This window comes from Anolis carolinensis, unplaced genomic scaffold (assembly GCF_035594765.1).
Source record: "Anolis carolinensis isolate JA03-04 unplaced genomic scaffold, rAnoCar3.1.pri scaffold_8, whole genome shotgun sequence".
NCBI classification, from domain to species: domain Eukaryota; kingdom Metazoa; phylum Chordata; class Lepidosauria; order Squamata; family Dactyloidae; genus Anolis; species Anolis carolinensis.
The window spans coordinates 4638770-4660172 of NW_026943819.1; the positions used below are offsets into that span (position 1 = coordinate 4638770).

Consider the following 21403-nt stretch of genomic DNA (forward strand, 5'->3'; position numbering starts at 1 on the left):
TATTATTATTATTATTATTATCATGGTTTGCTCCTTTCTGTTGAAATTGTCCACCAACTTTATTATTATTATTATTATTATTATTATTATTATTATTATTATTATTATTATTATTATTATTATCATGGTTTCCTCCTTTCTGTTGAAATTGTCCACATACTTTATTATTATTATTATATTTATTCATGTTCATGGTTTGCTCCTTCCTGTTGAAATTGTCCACATATTTTATTATTATTATTATATTTATTCATGTTCATGGTTTGCTCCTTTCTGTTGAAATTGTCCACCAACTTTATTATTATTATTATTATTATTATTATTATTATTATCATGGTTTCCTCCTTTCTGTTGAAATTGTCCACATGCTTTATTATTATTATTATTATATTCATTTTCATGGTTTCCTCCTTTCTGTTGAAATTGTCCACCAACTTTATTATTATTATTATTATTATTATTATTATTATTATTATTATTATTATTATCATGGTTTCCTCCTTTCTGTTGAAATTGTCCACATACTTTATTATTATTATTATATTTATTCATGTTCATGGTTTGCTCCTTTCTGTTGAAATTGTCCACCAACTTTATTATTATTATTATTTTCATGGTTTCCTCCTTTCTGTAGAAATTGTCTACATGCTATATTATTATTATTATTATCAACACAACGACGTTGTATGGCACAGCAAACAAGATAGATATGCTGGATTTCGTTTCGCAAAACCACAAGTCGAACACTTCCCAAGTGTCTAGGACTGTGTGATGTATTTTCGGATGATGTGTGCAGATCCCAGTAGGGTGGCCTTTTGCAGTTGGCAGATGGTGATTTTGTCAATGTCTATTGTTTCCAAATGCCGGCTGAGATCTTTTGGCACAGCACCCAGTGTGCCCATCACCACCGGGACCACCTGAACGGGTTTCTGCCAGAGTCTTTGAAGTTCAATCTTGAGGTCCTGAGAGCGGCTGAGTTTTTCCTGTTGTTTTTCATCAATGCGACTGTCATTATTATTATTATTATTATTATTATTATTATTATTATTATTATTATTATTATTATTATTATTCTTGCTATTTATACTGACTTTCCCTGCCTTCTTTCCTTCTTTGCTTTCCTTCCTCCCTTTCTCCTTCCTTGCAGGGGGCGGGGCCTTCTTGGGGGTGGGCGTGGCCCACCTGCGGAAAAGGAGGCGGGGGGAGGCCGGGAGGGGCGGGGCTTCCCAGCAGAGGAGGAAGAGGAAGCAAGAAAGAGAGAGAGAGAGAAGAGGAAGGCGCCTGCCTGGGAAAAAGAAGAGGAAGGAGACCCCTGGGCCACCATGGTCAGCAGCAGCAATAGCAAGCAGAAGGGGGTCTGGGCGTGGGCGTGGGCGTGGGCGTGGGTCTCTCTCTCGGTGTGCCTGTCTCTGTGATCCGGAGCAGCCCCTCCCTCCCCTTTGCCACGTCGAGAGGGAAGTCCAGGAGGAGGAAGAGGAAGGGGAGGGGGCTCTGAGGGGGAGACCCCAGGCCCCAAGCAGGAACCCTCCTGCCTTCCTTCCCTATCTCGCTTGCTAACATGTTTTCCTCCCTTTCTTTCTGTCTTTCTTTCTTTCTTTCTGTCTTTCTTTCTTTCCTTCTTTCCTTCCTTCCTTCCTTCCTTCCTTCCCTCCTTCCCTCCTTCCCTCCTTCCCTGCTCTTTTTCCTTCTTTCTCTCCCTCCCTCCGTTTCTTTTCTTTCCTCTCCTTCCTTCCATCCTTACATTTTTCTTTCTTTCCTTCTTTCTTTTCTTTCCTCTCCTTCCTTCCATCCTTACATTTTTCTTTCTTTCCTTCTTTCTTTTCTTTCCTCTCCTTCCTTCCATCCTTACATTTTTCTTTCTTTCCTTCTTTCTTTCCTCTCCTTCCTTCCATCCTTACATTTTTCTTTCTTTCTTTCCTTCTTTCTTTCCTCTCCTTCCTTCCATCCTTACATTTTTCTTTCTTTCCTTCTTTCTTTTCTTTCCTCTCCTTCCTTCCATCCTTACATTTTTCTTTCTTTCCTTCTTTCTTTTCTTTCCTCTCCTTCCTTCCATCCTTACATTTTTCTTTCTTTCCTTCTTTCTTTCCTCTCCTTCCTTCCATCCTTACATTTTTCTTTCTTTCTTTCCTTCTTTCTTTCCTCTCCTTCCTTCCATCCTTACATTTTTCTTTCTTTCCTTCTTTCTTTTCTTTCCTCTCCTTCCTTCCATCCTTACATTTTTTTCTTTCCTTTCTTCCATTCCTTGTTTTTGTTTTTCCGCTCCTTCTTTCCTTCCTTCCTTCCTTCTTTCTTTTCTTTCCTCTCCTTCCTTCCATCCTTACATTTTTTTTCTTTCCTTTCTTCCATTCCTTGTTTTTGTTTTTCCTATCCTTCTTTCCTCCCTCCCTTCTTTTCTTTTCTTTCCTCTCCTTCCTTCCATCCTTCCATTTTTTTCTTTCCTTTCTCCCTTGTTTTTGTTTTTTCTCTCCTTTCCTTCCTCTTTTCCTTCTTTTCTCTCCTTTCTTGCTTGCTTCCTTCTTTTCTTTCCTTTCCTTTCCTTTCCTTCCCTCCTTCTTTTCTTTCCTCTCCTTCCTTCCATCCTTACATTTTTTTCCTTCCTTCCTTCCTTCCTTCCTTCTTTCCTTCCTTCCTTCTTTTCCTTCCTTCCTTCTTTTCCTTCCTTCCTTCTTTTCTTTCCTTCCTTCCTTCTTTCCTTTCCTTTCCTCCCCTCCCTTCATTCTTTTTGTTTCTTTCCTCTCCTTCCTCCCTTCTTTCTTTTCTTTTCTTTCCTCTCCTTCCTTCCATCCTTACATTTTTTTTCTTTCCTTTCTTCCATTCCTTGTTTTTGTTTTTCCTATCCTTCTTTCCTCCCTCCCTTCTTTTCTTTTCTTTCCTCTCCTTCCTTCCATCCTTCCATTTTTTTCTTTCCTTTCTCCCTTGTTTTTGTTTTTTCTCTCCTTTCCTTCCTCTTTTCCTTCTTTTCTCTCCTTTCTTGCTTGCTTCCTTCTTTTCTTTCCTTTCCTTCCCTCCTTCTTTTCTTTCCTCTCCTTCCTTCCATCCTTCCATTTTTCTTTCCTTTCTTCCATTCCTTGTTTTTGTTTTTTCTCTCCTTTCCTTCCTTTTTTCCTTCCTTCTTTTCTTTCCTCTCCTGGCGCCTGCTCCTTTCCAAGGGGAAAATATTAACTTTTTCCTCCCAGAAACCCTTTCATTGAACAGCTAGAGCAAAAAGTGCTGCAGGATGACGTCCCTCCCAGAAAAAACATTTGGGCACTTTAATACACTTTCCTTCCCTGTGTTTTTATGATAGAACCAATGACATTGACAACCCAGGAACAACAATTGTGTTGCAGAGTGTCATAATAATAATTAGAGTTTAGAGTTTGGTCCATGGATTCAGTGCAGCCTCTGCTGAGCTTCTTGCCTCATTATACCGACAGCCCCGCCCACTCTCCCCCTTCCACCCAATCGGCATCTGTATGCAAATTGATGCTCCAGTGTTAGCCATTCAGAGCCATTCTCTCTACAAAAGACCTGCCTTTGAGAGAGCAGGTCATCTTCCAGGGCTGGTTTGTTGGTGCTCCTCCTTCACTCTGGGAGGAAAACGACAAACACCCTGTTAATCTGGAGCAAGCGTCCTTTGCCCTTTCCTTTTGCAAATCCCTGCCAAAGTCCATCACGCTCAGCAATGCCTTGCTCTTTATTCTCCGGCTCTCAGCTGATCCTCATAAATCGGGTGGAGAGACGGGTTGGTTGGTCCCTTTACTATACAAATGCGGCGTGACCTGCGGAACTCTCCTCCGCTTGAGGCCTTTCTGCCTTTCGGGCAACAGGTTCGTACATGGTAGAACGGATGCAGTTTCTGCATCATGGGAGTTGTCATTTTCCAAGATCTTGCAAAGACTGCAAACTACAACTCCCATTCTTCCATAGCATGGAGCCGTGGTAGCTAAAGTGGTGTCAAACTGCGTTATTTCCACACTGTAGATGCACCCAGGAACTCGGCAAGTGGTTGACATCACTTTGGGCCACTTTTGTTCTATTGTAATAGGCTTCTTGTTGTTGTTGTTGTTGTTGTTGTTTGTTGTTGTTTGCCTCCAAGTCATTCTGGACTTATGGACACCCTACTATGGGATATCCATCAGTCTGTGGTTGAGAGAGTGTGACTCCCCAAAATAGGTTTCTGTGGCCAAGTGGTCTCCAGAATTGTAGGACTTGGTGCGATGTTGTGATAGGATTTGCACCTTGGCGAGGCCTTGGCATTTTTTTGGCAGAGAAGGCTCAAAGCATGGAGAAACTACAAATCTTCCGTGGGATTCAGCCACGGGATCAAACTGCATTTGTTCTACAGTGTGGATGTCCTGTAGTGCAATGCTCACATTGAGGGGGATTTTTGGCTTTAACTGTATGTAGCGGATTGGCCAGAGGAAGGGGATTGTCATTCCTTTCTTAAGACAGACAGATTTTCCTTCCCTGCCTTTCTTTCTTTCCTTCTTTCTTTCTTTCTTTCTTTCTTTCTTTCTTTCTTTCTTTCTTTCTTTCTTTTGTTCTTTCCTTTCCCTTCCTTTTCTTCTTTCTTTCTTTCCCTCTTTTCTTTCTTTCTTTCATTCTTTCCTTCCTTCCTTCCTTCCTTCCTTCCTTCCTTCCTTCCTTCCCTCTTTTCTTTCTTTCTTTCCCTCTTTTCTTTCTTTCTTTCTTTCTTTCCTTCCTTCCCTCTTTTCTTTCTTTCTTTCTTTCTTCCTTCCTTCCTTCCTTCCTTCCTTCCTTCCTTCCTTCCTTCCCTCTTTCCTTCCTTCCCTTTTCCTTCCTTCCTTCCTTCCTTCCTTCCTTCCTTCCTTCCTTCCTTCCTTCCTTTCCTTTCCTTTCCTTTCCCTTCCTTTTCTTTTCTTTTCTTTTCTTTTCTTTTCTTCCTTCTCCTCCATTCTCTCTTCCTGCCAACCATCCCTTTTTCTTTCCTTCCCACTCCCTTCCTTTTCTTCCTTCCTTCCCTCTTTCTTTCCATCCCTTCCATTCCTTTTTTCCTTCCTTCCTTCCAACCATCCCTCCCTTTTTCCTTTCTTTGTCGTTCTCCCTTCCCTTTCTTCCGCTTCCGTCTTACTTTCTTTTCCTTCCTTATTTCCCCTCCATTCTCTCTTCCTCCCATCCATCCCTTTTCCTTTCGTTTAGATTCCTTCCCTCTCTCTTCCCTTCCTTTTCTTCCTTCCCTCTCTCCTTCCCTTCTTTCCCCTCCATTCTCTCTTCCTTCCTTCCATCCCTTTTTCTTTCCTTTCCTTCCCACTCCCTTCTTTTTCTTCCTTCCTTCCCTCTTTCTTTCCTTCCTCTACTTTCCTTTCCCTTCCTTCCTTCCTCCCTCCCTCCCTCCCTCCCTCCCTCCCTCCCTCCCTTCCCTCCCTTTTTCTTTTCTTTCTCGTTCTTCCTTCTCCCTTCCCTTTCTTCCGCCTCCTTCTTACTGTCTTTTCCTTTTCTTCCTTCCTTCCTACTTCCTTCCTTCCTTCTGGTACTAACCCATTTGGGTCAAGGAGGTGTGACCGCCTTCCAAAACAAGAAAGGGACGTGTTGCTCTGAGTTTTCCAGGCTGTCTGGCCATGTTCCAGAAGCATTCCCTCCTGACGTTTCACCCACATCTATGGCAGGCATCTTCAGAGGTTGTGAGGTCTGTTGGAAAGTAGGTCAGTGGGGTTTATATATCTGCGGAATAATGTCCAGGGTGGTTTGCTGTGAGTCTTTCGGGCTGTATGTCCAAGTTCCAGAAGCATTCTCTCCTGACGTTTCGCCCACATCTATGGCAGGCATCTTCAGAGGTTGTGAGGTCTGTTGGAAACTAGGTGAGTGGGGTTTATATATCTGTGGAATAATGTCCAGGGTGGTTTGCTGTGAGTCTTTCAAGCTGTATGTCCATGTTCCAGAAGCATTCTCCCCTGACGTTTCACCCACATCTATGGCAGGTATCCTCTGAGGTTGTGAGGCCTGTTGGAAACTAGTGGGTTGGTGTCTCTGTGGAATAATGTCCAGGGCGGGAGAAAGAACTCTTGTCTGTGAATATTGCAATTGTCCACCTTGAAGAGCCTTGCAGCTTCAAAGCCTGGCTGCTTCCTACTTGGTGGAATCCTTTGTTGGGAGGTGTTAGCTGGTCACGATTGTTTCTTGTCTGGGATTCTTCTATTTTCTTTATTTACTGTCCTGACTTTAGAGTTTTTAAAAATACTGGTAGCCAGATTGTGTTCAGTTTAATGGTTTCGTGCTTTCTGTTGAAATTGTCCACGTGCTTGTGGATTTCATTGGCTTCTCTGTAGTTGTGAGAGTGGTCCAGCCTTTCTGTGTTCTTAAATAATATGTGTGTCCAGGTTGGTTCTGCTATGGATGACCGTGTGTTCTTCTCTCTCCAAATTCCCTGCAAACCGCAGCCAAAGTTTGCCTTCCCACCTGGGCCTCTGTGTGGCCATCCCTTCCCCAAAAGAAATTAGAAAGAAAGAAAGAAAGAAAGAAAGAAAGAAAGAAAGAAAGAAAGGAAGGAAGGAAGGAAGGAAAAGAAAGTCGCTCTGCCGGTTTGGACAGATGCTTGACATACTGGGCATCGCAAGGGGCAAACGTCATTCCCTCCGCCCAACTTTTGCCCAACTTTCCGTGCCCAACATTGGGTGCTGTTATAATAATAATAATAATAATAATAATATAGAATTTATTTCTCTCTCCCCAGAGGGATTCAGGGCGGTTAACATACATATAAACGGCAAACATTCAATGCCACAATTTCTGTGGCGAAGTATGGTGGAAGGGCCTTGAGTCTACACTGCCATATAATCCAGTGCAAATTGGATAATCTGTGGAAGAGGCCTAAATCTGCCTGTCCCCTAACTGAACCCTGGCTCTCCCTTGGCTGAGTTGGTTGCTAGGAGACCAAGTGGGCGGAGATTAGCCCTCTAAACTGGCAGCAATTGGATAAAAACAATTATTCCTCTCCCTGTAATTAGGACTTTATTTTTCTTTTCTTTTTGTTGTATCAACCTAGAGGCATGGATGATGGGTTGTGTTATCAAATTTCGAGGTTGGGGGGCCAGTTGTTTTGTGGGTCGCCGTGATGCCATCATTCATTTATATATATAGATGAGGTAGTTAATAAAGTGCTACAAAATCTTGGAGTTTTTGGGACTCTCTCTGTCCCATTGCACATCAAGGGCAAACCTCTCCAAACAAAACCTGGCCACAGAAACCAGAGGTTGGAAAGGACTTGAAGGCAGGCAATGTCAACAACAACAACAGGAACAGCAGCCTGCTCTGCTCCACTTCCGCCTCCTCAAACCCCGCTTGCCCTTTGCTCCACATTAATATCCCATCCTTCGCAGAGATAATAACTTTCGTTGACGCAATCCAACCCTTTGTTCCTTCCTTAACCCCGTAAGTGACATTTGGACTTTTCTCCTGTCGCCAAAGCCGCTTTGTTGACAAGCTCCGGCTGCAAACTCTCCCTGTTAATGCCTTTAAAATTACGCAGGTACTTTCAAAGAGCATAAAGTGGACTCAAGGCCCTGTTTTAAAGCTCCCTCCTTCCCGGTTCCTTATTGGTGACAAATATGTAAGCAATGGGTATCTATTCCCTTTATTTGGGAGTCTGTAATCTTTCTAGCGTTTTTAGAAAACAAAACAAATTAGCTGCAGCAGAGGAGTCCAATCTGGTGCTCAGAGAAAGGACAACTTTTCTCAAACTTGCTCCAGTCTCTCGGGTGAGGCTTCTTCCATTCTGAGCCTCATTGTGGAGAGAAAAAGCAGGGCACAAATAATAATAATAATAATAACAACAACAACAACAACAAATCAGTACAAGAAACCCGCACTACAAACTAGAGCTGACAGCTGGCACAACAAAACATTGCATGGAAAGTTCCTTGACAAAATTGAAGGAAAAGCTGATAAGGAGAAGACCTGGCTGTGGCTCACGAATGGGACCCTGAAGAAGGAGTCAGAAGGCCTGATCCTTGCAGCCCATCAGGACAAATGCAATTAAGGCCAAGATGGAAAAATCAGCTGATGACCCAAAATGCAGACTGCAAGGAAACCGACGAAACCATGGATCATATCCTCAGCTGTTGTAAGAAAATCGTACAGACAGACTACAAACAGAGGCACAACTATGTGGCCCAAATGATCCATTGGAACTTATGCCTCCAGTACCACCTCCCAGCAGCAAAGAACTGGCGGGATCACAAACCTGCAAAAGTATTGGAAAATGAGCACGCAAAGATACTGTGGGACTTCCGAATCCAGACTGACAAAGTTCTGGAACACAACACAACAGACATCACAGTTGTGGGGGAAAAAAAGGTCTGGATCATTGATGTCGTCATCCAAGGTGACAGTCGCATTGACGAAAAACAACAGGAAAAACTCAGCCGCTCTCAGGACCTCAAGATTGAACTTCAGAGACTCTGGCAGAAACCAGTACAGGTGGTCCCGGTGGTGATGGGCACATTGGGTGCCGTGCCAAAAGATCTCAGCCGGCATTTGGAAACAATAGACATTGACAAAATCACGATCTGCCAACTGCAAAAGGCCACCCGACTGGGATCTGCGCGCATCATCCGAAAATACATCACACAGTCCTAGATACTTGGGAAGTGTTCGACTTGTGATTTTGTGATATGAAATCCAGCATGTCTATCTTGTTTGCTGTGTCATACAATAAAATAATAATAATAATAAGGGTGTTGTGTGTTTTCTGGGCTGTATGGCCATGTTCCAGAAGTATTCTCTCCTGACATTTCGCCCACATCTTTGGCAGGCATCCTCAGAGGTTGTGAGGTATCATAACAACAACAACAATAATACTATGTCACAAAATTTGAAAAATGTTTTGTTCCTGGTTTGAAACTGTTATCTCCTCAGTTAATTTTATTATATACCCGTGGCACAGTGGGTTAAACCGCTGAGCTGCTGAATTTGCTGACCGAAAGATTGGCAGTTCAAATCCGGGGAGCGGAGTGAGCTTGCACTGTCAGCTCCAGCTTCTGCCAACCTAGCAGTTCGAAAACATGTCAGTGTGAGTAGATCGATAGGTACCGCTCCGGCGGGAAGGTAAGAGCACTCCATGCAGTCATGCTGGCCGCATGATCTTGGAGGTGTCTACGGACAACGCCGGCTCTTCGGCTTAGAAATGGAGATGAGCACCAACCCCGAGGAGTGTAATTCTTTCAGTCCCTAAACCTTGTTTCTTTGTCCGCAGGAGGGAGGCACCGGAGGCGGCCAGTCCATGGGCAACGACCGGGTGAAGAACCTCCAGAGCGAGGTGGAAGGAGTCAAGAACATCATGACGCAGAACGTGGAGCGGATGCTGGCCAGAGGGGAGAACCTGGACCACCTGCGCAACAAGACAGAGGACCTGGAAGCCACGGTGGGCCCTAAAGCAAAGCCAGGGGCGAGGAAGGGGCTCTGGTTGCGGACAAGAAGCTGAGCCGTATTTCTCCCCTTCAGATCTGGCTCAGCCCTAGCTTCCCATAACTGCGGTCAATGTGCAGACTTGCCCATACTGCTTAGTTCAATGATGGGCAAGCTTTTGCGCTTGGTGTGTCAAAATTCACCAAAAAACCGAGCATGACTTGGGTGGTGTGTCACTTCGAGAAAAAAACCGTAATTTCACAATATACATAGTTTAAATAACAAAAATATATAACTGTAATATATAACTGTATTTAATAAATCAAAAGCTATTTACAGTAGAGTCTCACTTATCCAACATAAACGGGCCGGCAGAACATTGGATAAGCGAATATGTTGGATAATAAGGAGAGATTAAGGAAAAGCCTATTAAACATCAAATTAGGTTATGATTTTACAAATTAAGCACAAAAATATCATGTTGTAGAACAAATTTGACAGAAAAAGTAGTTCAATACTCAGTAATGCTATGTAGTAATTACTGTATTTACGAATTTAGCACTAAAATATCATGATGTATTGAAAACATTGACTACAAAAATGCGTTGGATAATCCAGAACGTTGGATAAGCGAGTGTTGGATAAGTGAGACTCTACTGTACTACCATTATTTCCATGTACAACAATCTATGGTACCTCTTGCAGTTTCCATGCTGATTTCTCTCTATTCTAGTGTCAATGTAATCATGAATAATGAATAATATAATAATAATATAATAGTAATAATAGAATAATAATAGAATGATATATATATATATAAATGTAATGTGCATAATTCCCATGGAGTAAACAACAAAACCACTGGACCAAATCACACCAAATTTGGCCACAAAAGACATAGTCTTTGAAAACATGGCTTTTAACGAGTAATATGATAACGTCGACATGGTCCAATTGAAGGCTGAAGCATGAGGTTTTTAGACAAATGGATCTAATTTACTTATGTTTTAATTTTTATAATGTACTAGCTGTGCCCGGCCACGCGTTGCTGTGGCGAAGTCTGGTGTTCTGGGAAATAAAGTATTGAGGAATTGGTGGTAGTTAAGGTAAAGGGTAAAGCTTTTCCCCTGATGTTAAGCCCAGTCATGTCTGACTCTGGGAGTTGGTGCTCATCTCCATTTCTAAGCCAAAGAGCCAGCGTTGTCCGTAGACTCCTCCAAGGTCATGTGGTCAGCATGACTGCATGGAGCGCTGTTATTTTCCCGCTGGAGCAGTACCTATTCATCTACTCTCATTTGCATGTTTTCGAACTTCTAGGTTGGCAGAAGCTGGGGCTAACAGTGGGGGCTCTCTCCGCTCCCCCAATTCAAACCTGCGACCTTTCAGTCCAGAAGTTCAGCAGCTCAGCGCTTTAACACGCTGCACCATCAGGGGATATTATTTTGTAAAGGTTGTGAATATACAATATTTCTGATTTTTTTTGTCTGTTGGAGGCAAGTATGAATGCTGCAATTAGGGGAAATGATTAGGATGTAATGGCCTTGCCTCTTTAAAGCCTAGCTGTTTCCTTCCTGAGTGAATTTTTTGTTGGGAGGTGTTAGCTGGCCCGGATTGTTTCCTGTCTGGAATTCCCTTGTTTTCAGAGTGGTGTTCTTTGCTATATTAATTAGATAATCTGTGGAAGAGGCCTAAGTGAAGCCTAAGTCTGCCTGTCCCCTGGGGTGAGTCGGTTGCTAGGAGACCAAGTGGGCGGAGCTTAGCTTTCTAACTGGCAGCAATTAGATAAAAAACAATTATTCCTCTCCCTCTAATTAGGACTTTATTTTTCTTTTCTTTTTGTTGTATCAACCTAGAGCCGTGGATGATGGGTTATGTGGTCAAATTTCGAGGTTGGGGGGCCTGTAGTTTTGTTGTTTTGTCCACTGCCCTGATGCCATCACTCTTTTATATATATAGATTTTAATGATGTATTTTTATAGTTTTAATTGATTATATGTACTGTTTTTTGTTTTATTATTATGTTCTTGGCATTAAATGTTGCCAACTGTGTAAGCCGCCCTGAGTCCCCCCGGGTGAGAAGGGCGGGGTATACATTCTGGAAATAAATAATGAAATAAATAGTTATCCAATCAATCTGCATGCGGCAGCGTGTCAGCAAAAATGGCTAGGCGTGTCAGTGCTGACACACGTGTCATAGGTTGGCATTACTGGCTTAGTTTAAACTAAATATTGGGGCCTTAAGGGCTGGCTAGTCCAGAAATCCACATCTAAATGTCCCCAGCTTCAAGAAGGATATGGACAAGCTGGAATGTGCTTTTTTCATGAGTACTTTAATGTTATTTAATCCGTTTTCAGTGGGACACATGGCATCTGTCCCACTGAAATAAGTGTAATAGTAGCAACAATAATAGAGAAAAATAATAAATGTACCATATATACATTTGAGTATAAGCTGACCCAAATATAAGCCAACCAGGACCCTCACCCGAGTATAAGCCGAGGGGAGCTTTTTCAGTCTTAAAAAAAGGGCTGAAAAACTAGGCTTATTTAATTATTTATTTATTTACAGTATTTACAGTAGAGTCTCACTTATCCAAGCTAAACGGGCCGGCAGAAGCTTGGATAAGCGAATATCTTGGATTATAAGGACTGATCAAGGAAAAGCCTATTAAACATCAAATTAGGTTATGATTTTACAAATTAAGCACCAAAACTTCATGTTATACAACAAATTTGACAGAAAAAAGTAGTTCAATACGTAGTAATGTTATGTTGTAATTACTGTATTTACGAATTTAGCACCAAAATATCACGATGTATTGAAAACATTGACTACAAAAATGGCTTGGATTATCCAGAGGCTTGGATAAGCGAGGCTTGGATAAGTGAGACTCTACTGTATATTCGTCCCTTCTCACCCCGAAGGAGACTCAGGGCAGATCACATTATGTGCATATAGGGCAAACATTCAATGCCCATAAACACATCGAACAGAGACAACAGACAGACAGACGCAGAGGCAATTTAACCTTCTCCTGAGGGGATGTTCGATTCTGGCCACAGGGGGGAGCAGCTGCTTCATCATCCACTCCGATGGCACTTCCTCATTCCAACGTTGTAAATTAGTTAAACTTGCCTCCCCACTTTTATGAGTGGTACCTTATTTCCTACTTGATAGATGCAACCAACTTTCGGGTTGCTAAATCAGCAACGAGAAGGGGCTATATTTTATTTTTAATTGACAGGTGCTCACCCCACCACGGGCTAGTTGGCCTCGAACTCATGACCTCATGGTCAGAGTGATTTATTGCAGCAGCTGTTTACCAGCCTGCACCACAGCCCGGCCCCATATACTTATATTCGAGTATATACAGTATCTGTTTGTCTTGGATGTTTTGGGTGAGAAGTGGTGGTGGTGGTGGTGGGGCCCGCTCTCCTTCGCCCACACTTTGCTGACTTCTCTTTCCTCCCCGCAGTCGGAACACTTCAAGACCACCTCGCAGAAAGTGGCCCGCAAGTACTGGTGGAAGAACGCCAAGATGATCGCCATCATCTGCGTCATCGTGGCCATCATCATCATCCTCATCATCCTCTTCGCCACCGGCGTCATCCCCACTTAAGCCTCTGCCGCACCTCCGTTGTGCCTTCGGCCGCTCCGACGATGATCACTCCGCCGTGCCTTTGGCCACTCCACCCTTGTCTTTCCCTCTTTTCTAATCAAGAGACCGCTGCATCCAGAAAAATCCTTTTAGCCACTTTCCATTCCTCCAGTAACCTTCTCTTGTGCATTGACCACTTCTCTTGCGTTCTGACTTTGCTTACTTTCCATAACTTTCTCTCCGGAAAGGAAAGTTCCCAGATCTTGATGCAAATTTCTGCCTATAATTAATGCCTTGCTCTCTCTTTTGGATCTGATTCCGCAAGTGCCTTTCTTGAAAGAAACGAGCTTTTCGCTCTTTGTATCTCAGTACCATTCCCAATCCAATGGTGCAATGAAATGATCCTTTTGGTCATTCAATTCAGGGAATGACATCTTTCCATATTACTAGCCTATAGAATAGGACGAGAACGTTGCATCTCTGATGTACATTCACATGACAAATGGTGCGGCGGAAGAAAAATTGACGGTTGGAGACGATGCTAAATCCGTCTCCAAAGGCTTTGATTGGCACACGCTTCACATAGGAGTTCTGGTTGGATTTATACACAAGGGAGCTTGCATTTCTGGGGAAACTATAGACAAAAGGTCCAAAAAACCAGAGGAAATCAGCATATGATCAGGTCTGTCATGATCTCCAGTCTTTGACATCTCCGGTCGGCTGACAAAGAACAGATGCCAGGCATAAAACTTCAATTACCCTCTGGTATGTGAGAGCCCCTATATAAGTGGGCCAAAGAGAAGGTTCTGGTATTCGGTACAATAAAAATCTGTTGGAACCTACTAGTGTGTGTCTTGGTGCTTTTCTGGTGGAAGACTGACCCACAGCACAACTGGGAGAAGAGAACCCGACAATTTGTACCGAATGCCAGAACCTTCTCTTTGGCCCACTTATATAGGGGCTCTCACATACCAGAGGGTAATTGAAATTTTATGGCTGGCATCTGTTCTTTGTCAGACGACCGGAGATGTCAAAGATTGGAGATCATGACAAGGTCCCAAATTCCATTACATCTGCCTTTGGTCAAGAAACAAAGGAAATCAACATATGATCAGATCCCAAGTTGTCTTTGGTCATGCAGTAGATGCCGTTTGCCAAATTACAACATGGATTTGGAAACAATCTGTATCCAAACATATTCTACGTTGAAACCTTTATCTTTAGTGGGGTTGAAACAGGGCTGAATTGGTCTTCCTTTCCTAAAATAATTTTTCTTTCTTTCTTTCCTGTTCTTTGTGTCCCTTTTATCTTCACGTAGGGACACAAATCCCGACAAAGGAGTTGGTTTTTATTGCCACCGCCTTAAGATATTATGATTCTGTGATTGGTTTCCCCGACCTCCGACGGAGCCTCTTCTTTCCTAGATAGCAACCTTCTAGTTGTAATAAATGTATTTATAAGCCACTTTCTAATACAGAAATATCTCTTCCGAAGACGATGGCCTCCGTGGGTGTCATTTCTTGGCAAAAGCCGGAGTTTGTCTCTTATGTTTCGTTTTGTAACCAACGCAAACGACACAAACAATAAGAATTGCATTTTGTGTTCGTCTCTCACTTTTTTTTTGTTGATAAACTAGACGAGCTGCCAAAATGAATCAGTAACCTATCAGGGAAATATCCTCTCCATGCGTTTTGTATAGTTTTCTATTCCATTGTGTTTCGCAACAGAGCAATCTTTGTTGTTATCTCTTGAATAACTCATCAGCCTTAAAGACAATAGTGAAGAGTTAATTCAAGCAGTTAATGATTTGTATCCTCAAAGTTTTTCATGGCCAGAATCACTGGGTTGCTGTGAGTTTTCTGGGCTGTATGGCCATATTCCGGAAGCATTCTCTCCTGACGTTTCGCCCACATCCTCAAAGGTTGTGTACGTCTTTTGGAATTAGGAAATTGGGCAGGAAACGATCAGGGCCAGGTAACACCCCCCCAATAAAGGATTCCCCCAAGCAGGAAGCAGCCAGGCTTTGAACTTGCAAAACTATTCAATTCTAGTCAAGGTGGCCAATTGCAAAACTCTAAAATCGGGACAGCAAATAAAGAACAACACTCGGAAAACAGAGCAATTCCAGACAGGAAGCAATTAGAGCCAGCTAACACCCCCCCCCCAATAAAGGATTCCCCCCAGGCAGGGAGCAGCCAGGCTTTGAAGCTGCAAGGCTATTCAATGCTAATCAAGGTGACCAATTGCAAAACTCTAAAATCAGGACAGTAAATAAAGAACAACACTCGGAAAAGAGAGGAATTCCAGACAGGAAGGAATCAGAGCCAGCTAACACCCCCGCCCCCCAAATAAAGGATTTCCCCAAGCAGGAAGCAGCCAGGCTTTGAAGTTACAAGGCTATTCAATGCTAATCAAGGTGGCCAATTGCAAAACTCTAAAATCAGGACAGTAAATAAAGAACAACACTCAGAAAACAGAGGAATTCCAGGCAGGAAGCAATCAGAGCCAGCTAACACCCCCCCCCCCAATAAAGGATTCCCCCAAGCAAGAAGCAGCCAGGCTTTGAAGCTGCAAGGCTGTTCAATGCTAATCAGGGTGACCAATTGCAAAACTCTAAAATCAGGACAGCAAATAAAGCACAACACTTGGAAAACATATATATATAATTTACAATAATATATAATATTATAGTATATAGTATATGCATATAATATTAATATTATTTTGTAATACAATATAATACTAATAATACAATATAATAATATTAATTATATATTACATGTAATATTAATAATAATATTACAATATATTGATATAGTACAATACAGTAATTTATTGCCAGTATTGTGCTATGCTAATAATAAAATATTGTATGTAAATTTAATTTGTAAACCGCTCTTGAATCCCCTTCGGGGTGAGAAGGGCAGGATATAAATGTAGCATATATATATATATATATATATATATATATATATATATATATATATATATATAGTGCATAATTCCCATGGAGTATAAATGTATGAAAGAAAGAAAGAAAGAAAGAAAGAAAGAAAGAAAGAAAGAAAGAAAGAAAGAAAGAAAGAAAGAAAGAGTTACAAGTAATTCATTCCTAGCTTGGTAATGCTTTACTTACCCTTCTTTTTTTGTTATTGAGTCTGTAATAAAACTCCCATTTCGACCGAAGTTACTTCTGGTCTATTGGGCAATAGTATTGGGCAATACTTTTATATACTTTTACAGTAGAGTCTCACTTATCCAACACTCACTTATCCAACGTTCTGGATTATCCAACGCATTTTTGGAGTCAATGTTTTCAATATATCGTGATATTTTGGTGCTAAATTCATAAATACAGTAATTACTACATAACATTACTGCGTATAGAACTACTTTTTCTGCCAAATTTGTTGTGTAACATGATGTTTTGGTGCTTCATTTGTAAAATCATAACCTAATTTGATGTTTAATAGGCTTTTCCTTAATGCCTCCTTATTATCCAACATATTCGCTTATCCAACATTCTGCCGGCCCGTTTATGTTGGATAAGCGAGACTCTACTGTATATACTTTCAGCATGTGATTCGGCTTGAACGTTGTGCCCGTATCAACCCAAAGGCTGGAATAAAATGGAAGAGAATGGGTTAAAGCAAGCATGGGCCAACTTGGGCCCAAAAAAAGTTTTGGACTTCGACTCTTCTTTTTGTTTTTAGCCACTTAAGCTCTCTTCCAAAGCTGTCTTTCTCGCTTAACCGAGTCCTGCATCTGTTTCATTGCGGTTTCGCTTGAGAAACTCATTGAGGTCATGTTTGCCCCAATTACATTTGCAAGCTTTCTGGTGTTGGGTTTCTGGTTTGCGGAAAGGCCTCTCCGGGACACTTGGGAAGCAAGTGGGTTTCCTCCAAGTCTTTTTCTGCCCATTTTGAGCTTGCAAAAACAAGATTCAAATAGATTTCGGGGCTCCGAAATGGGGACCTGTTTGGGCATCGCTGGGCTGGGCTTTTCCCTGCAATTTGGACTTTTTGCGGTCTTAGGAAATGTAAGGAAAGCAGCAACAGAGTCAAGAGCTCTGGAGGAACTGGATTCCTTTGGGTTGACCTCTCCGGCCGTAAATAGTTTGGTCAGCTGTGTTGTCGAAGGCTTTCATGGCCGGGATCACAGGGTTGTTGTATGTTCCAGAAGCATTCTCTCCTGACGTTTCGCCCACATCTATGGCAGGCATCCTCAGAGGTTGTGAGGTTTGGTCAGCTCTCTGCCGGCCACTGCTTTTTGGCCTTGAAAGCACTCTTGGTTCACTCTTCCAAAAACGTAAAATACTCTGCTTGCTGTTGTATTGCATCACACAGCAGACACTTCCCAAGTGTCTAGGACTGTGTGATGTATCAGCGAATAATGCGTGCAAATCCAAGTAGGGTGGCCTTCTGCAGCTGATGGGTGGTCATTTAGTGAGCACCGATTGTTTTTAAATGCTGGCCAAGGTCTTTAGGCACTGCAGCCGGTGTGCTGCCCACCACTGGGACCACCTTGACTGGCTTGTGCCGGAGTCTTTGCAGTTCGATCTTTAAATCCTCCAATTATTATTATTATTATTATTATTATTATTATTATTATTATTATTATATTATGACACAGCAAACAAGATAGATGATGATGATGATGATGATGATGATGGTGATTATTATTATTATTATTATTATTATTATTATTATTATTATTATTCCCTGCTCTTGATTGAGATGTAAATTAGGCTCACTGAGTATGGGTTTGCCATTATTATTATTATTATTATTATTATTATTATTATTATTATTATTATTATTATTATTTCCTACTCTTGACTGAGATGTATTTTAGGCTCATTGAATTCAGGTATGCAAATAACAATAATAATAATAGTTATTATTATTGATACAACGACGTTGTATGACACAGCAGACAAGATAGATATGCTGGATTTCATATCACAAAATCACAAGTCGAACTCTTCCCAAGTGTCTAGGACTGTGTGATGTATTTTCGGATGATGCGTGCAGATCCCAGTCGGGTGGCCTTTTGCAGTTGGCAGATAGTGATTTTGTCAATGTCTATTGTTTCCAAATGCCGGCTGAGATCTTTTGGCATGGCACCCAGTGTGCCCATCACCACCGGGACCACCTGCCCTGGTTTCTGCCAGAGTCTTTGCAGTTCAATCTTGAGGTCCTGAGAGCGGCTGAGTTTTTCCTGTTGTTTTTCGTCAATGCGACTGTCACCTGGGATGGCAACATCAATGATCCAAACCTTTTTCTTTTCCACAACTGTGATGTCTGTTGTGTTGTGTTCCAGAACTTTGTCAGTCTGGATTCGGAAGTCCCACAGTATCTTTGCGTGTTCATTTTCCACGACCTTTGCTGGTTTGTGATCCCACCAGTTCTTTGTTGCTGGGAGGTGGTACTTGAGGCATAAGTTCCAATGAATCATTTGGGCCACATAGTTGTGCCTCTGTTTGTAGTCTGTCTGTGCAATTTTCTTACAGCAGCTGAGGATATAATCAATGGTTTCGTCAGCTTCCTTGCACAGTCTGCATTTTGGGTCATCAGCTGATTTTTCTATCATTATTATTATTATTATTATTATTATTATTATTATTATTATTATTATTCCCTGCTCTTGATTGAGATGTAAATTAGGCTCACTGAGTATGGGTTTGCCAATTATTATTATTAGTATTATTATTAGTATTATTATTGTTATTATTATTTCCTACTCTTGACTGAGATGTATATTAGGCTCATTGAATGCAGGTATGCAAATAACAATAATAGTAGTAATAAATATTATCAATAATAATAATAATAATAATAAATTATTATTATTATTTCCTGCTCTTGATTGAGATGTAAATTAGGCTCACTGAATGTGGGTCTGCAAATAATAATCATCATCATTATTATTATGTCTTGCTCTTGACTGAGATGCAAATTAGGTTTCGTGTACAATTGGTGACCCTGAATCCGGTGAGAACAGGAATTTAAAACGGCAATAAAATTCTGTTTTCTGAATGCACCCAGAGCTGCTTTGCAAACTCAAACCTGTTCCTCTCGGCTGTGGAAAATCACAACAGGCTCCTTCCTTTAACTGGGAGGGCCCCAAACTCAGTGGGAACAACAAAGTCCATAAAAAGAGAATGAGAAAAGTGGGTCCAAGTCACATGGGTTTTATATGGAGACACAGGACAAGCATCTTTCTCAAGAAGCCCACTCTATGCCGTTGCAATCTTTGCATTGCAATACTGGGGTGGGCATTGTCTTCCCCATAAAAGGATTATATAGGAGGGTTGAATGAAAAGTAATGCCTCCACCTTCGTAACTCCTCAACAGTTGGTAGTACTGGTATGCGGCAGTACTGGCTTGTTCAGTAGACTCTCCTCTACAGTTCCATTTGGGGGGAAGCCTTAGCATTGAACGGTTGTGTTGTTAAAGCGCGAAGTATGGAACCCTGCACAGATGGTCGGTCAATGCGACTTGAATTCTTGACAGCAGAAGGTGTCACCCCAAAGGAGATTCATCACAGAATGCAAGCTGTTTATGGTGATTGTGTTGATATGAGTCCTGTGTGTTGTTGGTCAACAACCACCGAATTTCACAAGCAAAAGGTTGACAGATTAATTCAGGACGATTGTCGTATCACTTAAGAGAGAAATTTCAAGCATAATCGGCATTTCACAAGAACGTGTGGGTCACATTATTTCTTTGCTTGGCTATTGGAAGATCTGTGCACGATGGATCCTGTGAGACGCTGGTTGTGGGAACAGAGTGTCGACTTCTTCCGTGACGGCGTCAGAAAACTTGGCAGAACTGTATCCGATTTTCTGGTGATAATGTGTTAAAGTGAATAGTGGTAGTTAAAGAGCACATTCTAAGGATTATTTCTGCTTTTTATTTATTAAAATATTCCCATCCAAACCCAAGTAACGAAGGTGGAGGCATTACTTTTCATTCAACCCTCGTACATGAGAATTCACTATACATTGTACTACAGTAGAGTCTCACTTATCCAAGCCTCGCTTATCCAAGCCTCTGGATAATCCAAGTCATTTTTGTAGTCAATGTTTTCAATATATCGTGATATTTTGGTGCTAAATTCGTAAATACAGTAATTACAACATAACATGACTACGTATTGAACTACTTTTTCTGTCAAATTTGTTGTATAACATGAAATTTTGGTGCTTAATTTGTAAAATCATAACCTAATTTGATGTTTAATGGGCTTTTCCTTAATCCCTCCTTATTATCCAAGATATTCGCTTATCCAAGCTTCTGCCGGCCCGTTTAGCTTGGATAAGTGAGACTCTACTGCAGGGGTCCCCAAACTAAGGCCCAGGGGCCACATGTGGCCCATCGAAGCCATTTATCCGGCCCCCACGGCACAAGGGCAGAAGGGGGTTGGGCTAAATTACCCAAGGGGTCTCTTCTTCTCTTACAACCTATTATTATTATTATTATTATTATTATTATTATTATTATTATTATTATTAGAAACACAACAAGATGAGTCCACAGCAGACACTCTGCTGGTTGTTGTATTGGATCATACGCTGGACACTTCCCAAGTGTCTAGGACTGTGTGATGTATTGGCGAATAACACGTGCAGATCCCAGTAAGGTGGCCTTCTGTAGCTGGCAGATGGTAATTTTGTTAGCGCCGATTGTGTTTAAGTGCAGGCCAAGGTCTTTAGGCACTGCACCCAGTGTGCCAATCACCACTGGGACCACCTTGACTGGCTTGTGCCAGAGTCTTTGTAATTCAATCTTTAAATCCTCATATCGTGTCAGTGTTTCCAGTTGTTTCTCCTCAATCCTTCTGTCACCTGGGATTGCAACATCGACAATCCATACTTTGTTTTTTAACACAAGTGTGAGGTCAGGAGTATTGTATTCCAAAACCCTGTATTATTATTATTATTATTATTATTATTATTATTATTATTATTATTATTATTATTATTATTATTATTATCATCATTGAGGCTGGGTGGCCATCTGTCAGGGGTGCTTTGCTTGTGCTTTTGGTGCATAAAGGCAGAAGGGGGTTTGACTAAATGGCCCAAGGGGTCTCTTCCAACCCTCTTTATTGTTGTTGTTGTTGTTGTTGTTGTTGTTGTTATTTATTATTATTGCTCGATGGCCAACTATAGTCTGGCCCTCCAACGGTCCGAAGGATCATGAACTGGCCCCCTGTTTAAAAAGTTTGGGGACCCCTGCTCTACTGTATATCTCTGCGGTCATCTTTGTCTGGTTTCCACCGAATTCAATCAAGGGTTCCCATTCTTGGAGCTTCTGTGTATTACTTTGTTGTGGGGCTCAAGTTCATTTGTCCATTAGGGCCATTGTAAAAACTTTTGCAATCCACTCTACTGTTGTTGGTATATTTTGTTGTTTCCACAGTTGTGCATATTCGGGATTCTGTCCGATCTGGTT

At 41.6% G+C, this 21403-nt stretch overlaps 1 protein-coding gene across 2 annotated transcripts; it reads left to right on the forward strand.

The window, feature by feature from the left end:
• Positions 1-1156: 1156 nt before the first annotated feature.
• vamp8 (vesicle associated membrane protein 8) lies at positions 1157-14437 on the forward strand. Of its 2 annotated transcripts, none has more exons than XM_062961112.1 (3): positions 1157-1325; positions 9194-9361; positions 12822-14437. In XM_062961112.1, exons 1-3 carry the CDS (start codon positions 1323-1325, stop codon positions 12963-12965), a joined length of 315 nt encoding a protein of 104 aa, XP_062817182.1. In that variant the 5' UTR covers positions 1157-1322; the 3' UTR covers positions 12966-14437. The 2 variants fall into 2 exon arrangements, with proteins under 2 accessions (XP_062817182.1, XP_062817181.1); XM_062961111.1 differs by lacking the exon at positions 1157-1325 and adding an exon at positions 3615-3809.
• Positions 14438-21403: the final 6966 nt, after the last annotated feature.